At 37.5% G+C, this 12081-nt stretch overlaps 3 protein-coding genes across 5 annotated transcripts in view; 1 reads left to right on the top strand and 2 right to left on the bottom strand.

The window, feature by feature from the left end:
• Positions 1-269: 269 nt before the first annotated feature.
• On the top strand, positions 270-1879 carry LOC129718655 (electron transfer flavoprotein subunit alpha, mitochondrial). The gene is made up of 3 exons (XM_055669651.1): positions 270-461; positions 632-1037; positions 1155-1879. Exons 1-3 carry the CDS (start codon positions 420-422, stop codon positions 1694-1696), a joined length of 990 nt encoding a protein of 329 aa, XP_055525626.1. The 5' UTR covers positions 270-419; the 3' UTR covers positions 1697-1879.
• On the bottom strand, positions 1782-5156 carry LOC129718656 (putative inner dynein arm light chain, axonemal). The gene is made up of 2 exons (XM_055669652.1): positions 2999-5156; positions 1782-1929 (listed from the first exon to the last, which is right to left on the bottom strand). The coding sequence occupies exons 1-2, from the start codon at positions 3710-3712 to the stop codon at positions 1894-1896; spliced, it is 750 nt and encodes a 249-aa protein (XP_055525627.1). The 5' UTR covers positions 3713-5156; the 3' UTR covers positions 1782-1893.
• LOC129718651 (RNA helicase aquarius) overlaps positions 1782-12081 on the bottom strand; it is a 65733-nt gene continuing 55433 nt past the window's right edge. The window contains exons 3-8 of one of the 3 annotated variants that reach the window (XR_008726987.1): positions 9035-9575; positions 8022-8979; positions 6129-7875; positions 5572-6070; positions 5171-5288; positions 1782-1929 (exon numbers count right to left, since the gene is read on the bottom strand). Coding sequence is in view for 1 of the 3 variants with exons in the window: in XM_055669639.1 (XP_055525614.1) it covers positions 5633-6070; positions 6129-7875; positions 8022-8979; positions 9035-9575 (3684 nt within the window). In the remaining 2 variants the exon portion in view is untranslated. Of the gene's footprint in view, positions 1930-5170; positions 5289-5412; positions 6071-6128; positions 7876-8021; positions 8980-9034; positions 9576-12081 lie in introns of those variants that run through there. The other 2 variants (XR_008726988.1, XM_055669639.1) reach the window with 2 other exon arrangements.

The raw sequence follows: 12081 nt of genomic DNA on the forward strand, positions 1-12081 counted from the left end.
AGACCATATAGATTAGTCTGTTAAAAACACCGCACAAATCTGACCAAGCCTAAAAAGATAGCAATTACCTTAATATTTTTCTGTGTGTGCTCATTAAATGTAGTTCACCCAATCGCCATCATACTCGGAGGGGCGCCACATTTTTGCAGCCCGTATTGTTGGTTGAGTTGGATATCTATGTTTCAAAATTCTAAGGTTCCAGGTTGCTTTAAAAGGCTTTAAACACCCGCCGCTAGGTCCGGAGCGCTGCAAGCATAAAAATGAGTCGCCTAAGAAAATGTCAGTCATTCAAACGCTGCAAGACTAAAAAGTGGTATTGTGGTTGATTCGTTTTTTGGAAATCACGTCCGCAACACCGCAACACTTTCATTTATTTCAATTTAGTTAGCTTTAATTGATTGTTGTATTTACTGATCGAAATGTTTGCCAGATATTCAACTAGCATTGCACGCTCTGCAAAGGTAAGTAGTGCTGTCATGAACAATAGTTAGAACTTGCCATTATCAAGGTCAGATTTATTACGTTATCGGGAAAACAGATTACTGATAAGAGTTATTTTTTCTTCGAGTCTTCCTAGTCATTAGTTTTGCATATTGAAACAAACTGTTATATAAGTTTTTTTTTGCTTTAGTTATGCCGGTTCCAAAGTACACTGGTACTAGCCGAACATAATAACGAGGCTTTAAATCCAATAACATCTAACGCTGTAACAGCGGCTAAGAAGTTGGGCGGTGAAGTTACGGTCCTAGTAGCTGGTACGAAAGTGGGAAGCATTGCAGAAGCTGCTGCCAAATTAGATGGAGTTAGTAAAGTCTTGGTTGCTGAAGGAGATGCCTTTAAAGGTCTACTGGCGGAGTCGGTAACGCCATTGGTGTTGGCCACTCAAGAAAAGTTAAAATTCACGCACATTGTCGCGGGGGCTTCCGCTTTCGGTAAAGCGGTTTTGCCACGGATCGCCGCTAAACTGGATGTATCTCCAATTTCGGAAATTATCGAAGTTAAATCAGCGGATACGTTTGTTAGGACAATCTATGCTGGTGAGTGAAGATAAAATTTTGTTTTATGAATGTTGAAGTTTTGGCATCTTGTTCTAGTCAAATGTAACTTTAATATAGGGTTTTTGCTTTAATCAACTTTTAAAATGTCTATTCTAGGTAACGCAATTCAAACTATTAAATCTAAAGATGCTGTAAAAGTTATCACTGTTCGAGGCACAAACTTTGAAGCAGCTGGTTCCACAGGAAGTGGCACAGTAGAAAAAGTAGCCGAGAGTGATTTTAAAAATAGTTTGACCGAATTCGTGAGCCAAGAACTAACTAAATCAGACCGCCCTTCATTGACTGCAGCTAAAATTGTGATCTCTGGCGGACGCGGCATGAAATCCGGTGATAACTTTAAAATGCTCTATGATCTGGCTGACAAATGGGGCGCTGCTGTAGGAGCTTCCCGTGCTGCCGTCGACGCTGGCTTTGTTCCAAACGATTTACAAATTGGACAAACGGGAAAAATAGTTGCGCCCGAGTTGTATATCGCAGTCGGTATTTCTGGTGCTATTCAACATTTAGCGGGTATGAAGGACTCGAAAACTATTGTAGCAATCAACAAGGATCCAGAGGCTCCAATTTTCCAAGTGGCAGATTATGGCTTAGTAGCTGATTTATTCAAGGCAGTACCAGAGATTAATGAAAAATGTTAATCACTATTGCACAATACAGTTGTTACTAACACTGACTCTACTAGCAATGGGCAATTCGGAACATGCAATTGAATGGAAAAAATCGTCAGAAATAAAAATATTTTTTAAAACGAATGCATTTCCTTAGATTATTTTTGAAATAAAATGAAATTTTGTAGCGCTAAAGACTTCTCGTTACCTAAAGTGTTTTGCAGTAATTATTTCTTTGGTGCGATGATACCTTCCAGTTGAGCCTGCAAAACAAGACATGAATCAGTCTAGTATATTAATCTTATAATGAAGTCATGAAGTTTATCGGTTTCTTCTATTTTATTGGTTCATATGTTTTTCCAAAGAAAGTCATGCGATTAAATAAATTATACATACTTCCAATTTACAATATTAAGTGTTTATTGAAATCGTTTTAGTTATTTTTGTTTCATTCATTCGCACTGGTTTCATGCGGAAAAGCCAAGTTAGTTCAATAAATTGCGTAGAAATAATTGATTCTATCTCGTATTGTTTGATGTACTGGGCCATCAAAGAAAAAGGTTTACCCAGTGCCGCCTTTAGGCGGTCTTCAGTTAAACCTCTAAAAAGCTTCAAAAAATACTTAAAAATGTTTATAATGATTCAGTTTTTTTTTAAATAAATAATGAGTATGTGTGTCCAATTACAAATGGTGACTTCTCAATACTGTTAGAAAAATTGTAATTTGAATTGTTAGGATTTGTTTGCTTTCGCAATTCATTTGTAGGGATTTAAACCTACTTGTCTATAATGATTCATAGTGATTTTTTCGAAAGCCGTCTAAAAATAATTTGTGAACTAGGGGATTAAGCATTGACTTTCAGCTATGTTTCAGTGACATTTACTGTAGAAAAATACTTTTTTCAATCGAATGCGGCGGAAAATATGCTGCGCTGGATAACCCGCGAGCACGGCATGTTTTCTAATATTTCTAATATTTTACAAAAAAAAAAAAAAAAGATATTAAAAATCATATTGTTGTGCTATCATAACAAAAATTTCAACGAACTTAGAGAATTAAAGAAAAGTACCTATGAAATAATAAAAACATGTCGTAGCACTTATTAATACAACGAAGCGGATGAAAAATCATTTTATTCCGTGAATTGTTGCGAAATAAGTTTAAAAGCACAATTATAAGAAGGTAGGCTTTAAGGGTATAAGATTTACTGTATTATTTAGTAACGCGGTAAATTTGGCTATTTATGTAATGGTCGGTTGCATAGAAGTTTATCAAAATCGAAATAATTGAAAAACACATTTGCAACCAATCAATATCTTGCTCATGTTTACCTTCAACTGTGAGTTGGTTTTTTTCAGGAATGCAATCTCTTCGGCATGTTTTTTCTCCTCGGAAGCCCTAAGTTCTGCATTCCTTCTCTCTGCTTGATCACCTTTTATCTTCATGTCACTGATAGAGTTTTCTAAAGTTTCTTTTTCTTTCTCCAGCAGTATGATCCTTTCCTGCAGTTTTTCCTTGCCCTCCTGGGCTTGCAAAGCCTTTCGAATACCAAACGAAACCGAACTACAATAAAGAGTCTCGTATGCTTCCATTGACATGGCTATCTCATCTCGCACTCTTAGCAATAACAAGCCTCGTTCTGTGCAATTGATCGTAACCTGCCTGATCAGCTCATCGAAGCATTGCGTATATAACTCCCTGCGAACGGGACAAATGCCTGTCTCACGAGCTTGCGTTTGCTGGAGCCTGGTATCTAGCATTTCTTGGAGATTGATAACATCCTGTCGGGTGGCAGGTGTGCTAGAAACCGTTTGTGTCCACAGTTGTCCATCCTCTTCCCATGTTTTAGGAGGAAGAATACAGTTGAGTATTTCTTCTGTCTCGCGCGGACTGTCCACGATAACAGCTCCGCCGGATCCGGGACGACCAGTTTGCTCCTTTGACACATCAGGCGGACTTTCTTTCTTTTCGACATGTTTGACCACCAGCACGGGATTGTTGTAACGAACTAGTGTGGTTTGAAGCTCGAGGTTTCGTTCAGCCATTCGAATCTTAATGAAGGATTACAAGTAAATGTAAAGGAAATTCCTTTATCGTGCACGATATTCTTCACGGAAAGGCAAGAAAGCAAACAAACAATTTACTTCTTTCCATCACTTCGGTTACCGAACGATTTCTGGTTGCTAGGATGAAAAGCCATTAGTGAAAGTCGCATAAATGCAAACAAAATAGCAACACGTGTGCAGAAAGGAAAATTAATGCCGAAAAGTTTTAATGGAATGCACTTCTGTATAAGTTACCCCTTCACAGGAATTTGATAACGCTTCTGTTTGACCTAGATACGGTTGATTGTGTCAGCAACGATCAATGTTGTCAGGTTCAATGAACTTTGGTGGTACGTGTGGTAGTCGTACAGTTCTTCATACTGGTAAGACAAAATTGCAGTGGATGAGAAACTGTTAAAATTAATGTTAGTCATATGATAAACTATCGTTATATATGAAAACTTGGGAATTTATGAAATGAGCTAGAAATAACGAAATAGAACGATGTTCAGTTATAGAAATTAATTATTGAAGTAGTTAAGTTATGAAAATGAGCATGTATTGATAGTAATTTTAAAAAGTTTTGCTGATTTCTGCTGAATTTTTATATCTGCAGCAAGAACATTAATTGTTTACTCTGCGGCATGTTGTCAATGATTTGTCAAGTGCAAACAAATGTCACGGTACCTCTGGCGGAGAATCTCATACAAAAAAAAGTAACGCTTCAACACTCGTCATTCGGAAGCTTAAGGTGTCGTATTCAACCCTGGAGAGATAATCTGCATCAATTTGACTCCTCGCTTTCAGCAAAAGTCTCCAGTCGATTTGACGCATGGTTATCCTTTTACGGATATTAAAATATGATTAAGATAATCAGGGTTAAAACGCTACCAAAATTAAAATGTTCTATCGGCGGGTCTGGAGCAATTTTTTTTTCAGACATTTTTTGTAATTGAGAAGCTAGTGAAATGGGAACAAATAATGTTTCAGTACTACGAAGAGTTATCAGGGTTCTCCGATCGTACTGAAACGCTCAGGGTTTGTTTATTTGTATAGCAAAATTTTGCATTATATCAGATTTTTTGAAAAATCCCTTCAATACTTGGAGTCTAAAACCTGCAGAAAACAAACTTAATTGTTTTTTTTTTTTAATTGACACGGTAATTTTATTGTAATTGTCCTCAGACTATTCGTACGTTTTAGACAAAGTCGATGAAAATAAGAGAATAATGAGTCTAAAGGAAAAAAATCAGGCTACGAATGAACCCACTAACTCAAACACGTATCAGGTGTCTTTACACACACTTTTGAATACTTTGTTTTAAGAAATTGTTAAAATAAAAGTAAGTCGGTTTGTACCATAGCAAAAATGAAAGTAAGTTGCTCCCATATAAAACGTCATCGCAAGTCATTCCCACAGCCACAACCAATAATAATTATAAAACATGTGATATTTACCACAGTTTATGGTCTTCTGGTTTAGAATTACTCCTGCCCATGTGATATTTGATAGGTAGTTCGATTGAATTTTTCTCCAGTTAAACATTAAAAATGAGAAAAATTAAAAAGGCACCTCCTATAAGAGAAAACGAACTTTTAGAATCATTTGATATCACTAGTTGTTGTGTCGTTGTGTTGTGCAAAACGCTCAAGAGGGAATGTATTTCACAATAAAGTATATTAAAAACTAATAACTCGAATGATTTTCGGACAAGTGTTTCTTGCCATTGTTCTTGCCTCTTGTAAATTTTTAATTTAAGAGATATTTGAATTAATATATAATTGACAAGCACTGAAGTTTCTAGTACAAGAATGCTAAACTGGAGGTACAAAATTGAATAAAGAATCAGTAATAATACCTGTAGCGAAAATATTACTTCTAACAATTGTATTATCCGTCGATATTTTCTGTTTTCATTTCTAATTTGCCTCGTCGTTTTCCTCCACTTCCATCTGTTTAGATTCTGCTGTCAGTTCTTCCAGATTCTCCTGGTTCTCCGTAATCGTTTGCCCAACTGATGCCTGTACAGATTTAGAAATATCTTCTTCTGTTTGTTCAACCTCCATTGGCTTAGATTGTACTAGCTGCTTATGTTCTTCCTGTTGATTTGCTTCAAGATTCGGTTTTTCGTGTTTCGGAGGAGCATGTTTTTTACTTCGTCTAGGAAGCTCATGGGATTCATCGACATCAACTTCATTACATATTAAAGCTGGTACGAATTCTTTCGACTGCTCATTATTTTGTTCGACTGCGGTGCGTTTCCGTTCGGCATCTTTTTCGATTTCAGTTCTCGTAGATTCAGATTCATTATCAGCCTGTTGTGATTGCTGATGTCTATAAAGCTCTTTCATTTTTTCCTACAATAAAAGAAAGATTAATTTTGTTACGAAAATCGCAATCCGAAGCGAATCTCACCATTTCTTCTCGAATTACGTTCACCTTTTCCATATAATAATTGTACACATACTGTGCCATCTCAGTCATATCTTTCATAACGATTGGGTTGTTTTTGATACTGTCATCTACCTTCCTCACCCCGGGATATAACTCCTCCGCAACAAGGTGCAATTGTAGAGGACGTTTTGTCAGCAGTTTAAAGGCCGGTTGTAATTCCACGCAGTTTTTGAAAAGTGAAACGCGCCCGAAAATGTAAAGCCCTAGACGTGCACGACTCATAGCCACTACCAGTCGACGTACATCTCTTATGTGTCCAATGGCCTTAGTGCGAACCAATGACAGAAGAATGTAATCATTTTGCTGACCTTGATACTTGTCAACTGTAGTGACTTTGTGTGGTTTTCCCACAAAAGAGTTTTCCGCGCAGCGTGCTTCTATTACGTCCCGAATTAAATGCTTTTGGCCGTTATAAGTTGTTAAAATAGAAATTTTTTCTGCTGGATATCCAATCAAACGCATGTACATAAAAACTGCTACCACATATTCGGCTTCGGCAAGGTTTTGATAGAAATATGGATTTGGCTCCGATTCCCCGACTCCGTTGAAATCTTCCACATTTATCAATTGATAATCATATGCAAAACCTGGATTACAATTAATGTATTCAGTATATTTAGTGATATGTTCCAAATCGCCTAGTTTGGAATAGCGCCACTTATAAAGTTCACAAATACTAGATCTTGCACGTCCTTGACCATCCAAATCGATTGTAGGGACTCCCAGACGAACTAATCTCGTGAAAAGTGATTGTTCCATATTGGAATACTTTTGAAAAGCCATATTTTTGATAACTGGAGGCAACTGATGATGGTCACCAATCATGATCCACCGTTTTAGGCGATTGTAACCATCCATCGGGTTTTGAAGCAGTAAAGGAATAAAAGTCTCTATTTCCAAAATTTGTGCCGATTCTTCCATCAGAATGTTATCGTACTTGAAACCCATATTAACTAACTCCTTTCGTTTCAAAGCGGCATGAGTACAGGTCATAGCAATAACTTTGGCTTCTTTCACCAGTAAATATTTAGAACGATCTAGACCACTTCTCAAGAGCTCGAAGGCTCTAAACTCTTCTAGTTCAGTAAAAATATGCGTAATGTACCGATAGCAACTCTTAGCTATTTCCATGTTTTCCTCGAATGTACTTCCATAAAAGAGCGGTTGTGGGGCATCGTGGAAAAATTTAGTAAAGGGAAATTCTTCTTCATAAGCTGTCGCATTCTTGTATTCTTTACTAGCATTAAAATCGTTCAAAAATTTTTCCCATCGGGCAATAATTTGATACAAATAGAAATGTCCAGCCGTTTCGCAAGTGTACGCTACATCGCCTGCAACACCGAGCGAGTCCTGTAGACGTTGAACTTGCTCCAATAAATCAATACGTTTAGACAGAACGTAGTTAACCCGTCCGTATCGGCTGTAATCTTTTTCAGTTTCCAGTGATTCCTCACCGTGACCCAAACGTAACAAATGACGTTCGTCTATATCGAGTGCCATTATCTTTTCAAACAGCTGATTCAACGCTTGATTGGAATGTGTCACGATCAAAGTACGCTGCTGAGGATGATTGTGATATAGATTGGAAATAATTTGGACAGCCACGTCAGTTTTGCCCGTGCCCGGGGGACCTACAACCAGTGTTAAACCAGGCTGCATCCCAGCTCGGATCGCTTCAACTTGGGTTGGAGTAAAGCGAATCGTGTTTCTGAAAACATAGAAATCGATATTGTACCAGGTTCGAGTTTTTATGAAAATTGTATTTATAATAGAAAGTTGCACGCAAAAGTGTTAATTCTATTATAAAATTCCAGAAATCAGTCACGCAATTATATTTGTCCTCCTATTACTTACTTTTTTGGCTCATTATACTTATACGGGCCTCGCTTAGGGATAACATACGGCTCGATAACAATTCTTTTCGGTAGTTTTGTCTTTTTATCCTCACTACTATCCTCGTCATCATCACCGGTGTCAATTTGAACAGGAACATCTTCGAATGTTAATCGGAAGGGGCGTATAAGTTTCGCTGGTTCCGATTCTTTGATCACTATTTCGTATTCAGGAAAACTGGTCTTTGCATGGTTTATATCTAAAAATGTGTCGTTGAAGTCCAATACGCGTGCTTGCTCAGACATCCGGCTGTAATGAGCTGCGCCCGGATCGCCGTATCCCAGCAAAATATCGTGGAGCCACGGAGGAACCACGCATTCTGTATTCATCAAATGACGAATCGTTTCTAAAACTGCCTTGAAATTGTTTTCTTTTGGCTTACGGCGCATAATAATGTTGAAACCTTCATATACGTCATCACCGCCTGTCTGAAGGCCGTCCATATCAACTCGGTACTGATTCGAGTCCAACCACACCCTGTAAGTACGTTGTTCACCAATTAGTTGCGGCCTCTGTTCGATTCCATCTTCAATCACTCGTCCATTAGCGTCTAACATTCCCTCAATTTCACATCCGCGTACATGAACTAATCCAACTTGTGGGATGAAGTGCTCTTTATAGTCATATTTTGTTCCGATAGGCTGCGTTGGCTTAACGGTGATTAAAAAACAAACATCGTGTTTGCGCAAATTTTCCCATTCGTCCTGTATTTCCTTTCGAATATTAAGTGTTACGCTAACATCTGCTCGTACACGTGATGGTTTCTTCTCCCCTATATGTGGTTTAGATACTTCAACTACCGCAAATGACTGAATCGGTAGCGCCATTCTGGCCCATCCTCCGAAAACTACATCACCTTCTTCTGACTCCCAAGGTAGCATCCGACTAACTGCATCCTCGATATCCTGCCGTATTTCGTCTAAAATATAAATAACATTAGTGTAGAGTTTCCAAAGATCGATATTGATACTTACAAGTAGATTCCAGTCGAAATAGGTTGAAGTTCCTAAGAAGATAATCATGTAGAGTCAAAAACTGCAAATTCAATTTTGGCAATGCCAAGCAACCATCACCGGAGTAGTACTCTGTGGGAACAATATTTTCATTCCAGATAATCTCTTCGGTTGGATACAAAGGCATCTCGTTCAATGATTCTAACTGTGAGACTCGGCGCTCGTGCCTTGATATTAACAACTCTCGAAGAAATGGTTCATCCAACCTATGCCAATGAAACTGTGGTGTTAGCTCTTCTGGGACCAGGTTGAGGTAGCAGGCAATGTCTTTTAAACTTTTTTCATCGAGGGCACCGAAATGTTTTTCAAGTGACTCCCGCGTATCCACATTAGCCACATTAGAGAGTGCGAAAAGACGTAGGTCCGGAAATTTGGCAAATGCTGCCTTCTGCAGGGCCTTAATTTTCGAATAGTGTAGCTGAGTCATGTCATGATCAGTCAACGGGTCACCAGTCTCGTCGTTGATCTCGAAACGAGCATAGAACTTTAGCATATCCAGCAACTGAAACGAGAATAAGTGAATTGCAATAAAGAACAATTAACAATTGCGGGTCTTGTACATATAGTTGAAGTTGAAACGTTGTTGCTGTTACATATTCCTAACCAGGAATGTGCTGATGTTTCTTACCTTGATCTATGCACGATTGCTGAGTCTAAAGCCGAATAGTGATTCGAAGGAAAACTCAACAACAAATACTGTATGGACCGTAATTTATCCCAGTATCGCAAGCTTATTCGAGTTTTCGAGGGTAACAGAATTTGTTGAAATTAACTAATCAGTTTATTTGTTTAGTGGAGAAATAAATAAGGCATGCCGAACCACATTATCCGTTTTCTTATTCTGTTCATTTGTAAAAGTTTACTTGCAAATATGCAATTTTCAAGCTGCCCAGATCAAACTTATAATGCGGGAATAGTCATGTAAATTGCGACATACTGTAGAGAAGTAATAAAAGATATCCTCCCTTAGCTACTCCACTGGATACTCCTACAATTTCTTGGCATTGGCAAATATATTAAAAACATTGGAATAATCGTTCTTTTGCGAACTGTGTATAACGAACAGTAACTGATCTTTTCTAAAATTTGCTCACTGCAAACAACGCAGTAGACGATAATACTATTTGATTTAATTCGACTCAATTCGTCGCAATCAGACGTTTGTACGGGTTCGACTGTAATGCATTTCATGATTGTAATGCTAATGTGTTATTTAATTTATGCGTGCTCTGGCAACCAGTAAACACGCGCCTGTAAAACCTCGTGGCGTTGTTTGGAAACAACATTTTTACCTCTCACTCGCAATGTTACGCGACGCATGAGAGAGTTTGACTATACCCAAGAACCGCAATGCACTAAAAGAGAGTCTCTCGGTACACTGCATACTGCCGGCCGCAAGTATCTAAAGCTGCATAAGAGTATCGGTTTGCGTAGAGTATCGGTGCCTAGATTGGTGTAGGTGTTTATTATCGAAACATCGCCCGCGCTCTTGTAAATGGGTAATAAAATTGAATAAAAGAAAGTTGAAAAGAAAAATATTACCAGAAAAATACTAATTAGGAAAAATATTAAATGATAAATATTAGGAATGCAAATGAGCTATCGGAAATAAACGCACAAAAAACTTCTCAACACTTTTAGAAATTTGTTATTTTAAATATTGGGATTTGTTTGTTTTCGCAATTAGGACTTATCATTCGTAGGAATTATAAACTACTTGTCAAATAGGGGAAATAAACTTACAACTAACTTAATTCCTAACCCATTGGCTATAAAGAAAGCTTATCGTAGCAATTGAGGATTGCAACGATTTTTGTCGAAAATTGGTGATAATTTTATTTGACATAGCTTCTAATGTTTCAATACCAGTAAGTCCATGTAAATCTTGTGTACCAAACCAAGGAGGACGTTCCTTGTTAAACAACAACTTGACCGGATTGGTACAGCTTGAATTTCTTTTTTATTTAATTATAGTGACTGTACTGCCGGTAACCGCAAGTCAGTCCCATCTTTAATTTTGTCAATTTTGAGTTACCAACGGATTTTGGCCTATCTTTGAGTGTATTTTCAGGTGTACCGATAAAAAATAGTGTAGTGTTCAACAAAAGTGGAAATCAATACCAAGTCGAATGGTCCCTTTATGAAAAGTAACCGCAAGTAACCAGCGAAAAATAACCGAAAGTCAGTCCCAATTGAAAAAAGGCATAAATCAATAAAATAGATGAGAAGTGGATAAGAGAAGTTTGATATGACCGTTTATATGAAAATAAGTTATCTAGTAATAATAATCAATTATTGGAATTATTTTTTAGTTTGAATTGGTGATGAATTTATGTGCAGCAATTTCCTGCTAATACAAATTCAAGTCCATTTTATTTTTTGGTTCGATTCTTCGTGGATCTATCTGGAAAGTCTTCAGTATTGAAAAAACTTCCATCAGAATCCAGGGAATCATTCCAAGATATCTCCAAAGGTGATGCTCGAACCTCAAATAGATTTTGATCATTTTGAAATTTGTTGTCGGATGAACCAATTGCAGTTTCGGCTTCAGTTTCTTCATTCGAATCCTCACCGGATGAGCTTTCCTCGGTTCCGTACATCATGAGATTTTCCAACGCCAACATTTTTTAAACTGTTCTCATGGACATACACTTCCGAACTGCGAACGAATAACAGCATGTTAACACGCACTATAGCATCAACATAGCATCAACACTTGCGGTTACTTTTCTCTTCGATGTAGAATGTAACGGCAAGTCAGTCACACTCAAGGTTTTTATCATGAAATCAATGATTCCAGTGGTTTTTACAACGTAATTAGTGCAGGCTAATATGCAAACTATATCTTAGCATAAATATTGTTCAAATAATTCATTTTAAATAAGTAACTGAGTGTGAATAAAATATCTTTCGAGACTGTTTTCCCGATTTCATATTTTTACAGATGGGACTGACTTGCGGTTACCGCCAATGTAGCACTGTGTCAATTGTCACTAGCCTACCATATT

This window comes from Wyeomyia smithii, chromosome 1 (assembly GCF_029784165.1).
Source record: "Wyeomyia smithii strain HCP4-BCI-WySm-NY-G18 chromosome 1, ASM2978416v1, whole genome shotgun sequence".
Taxonomy (NCBI): domain Eukaryota; kingdom Metazoa; phylum Arthropoda; class Insecta; order Diptera; family Culicidae; genus Wyeomyia; species Wyeomyia smithii.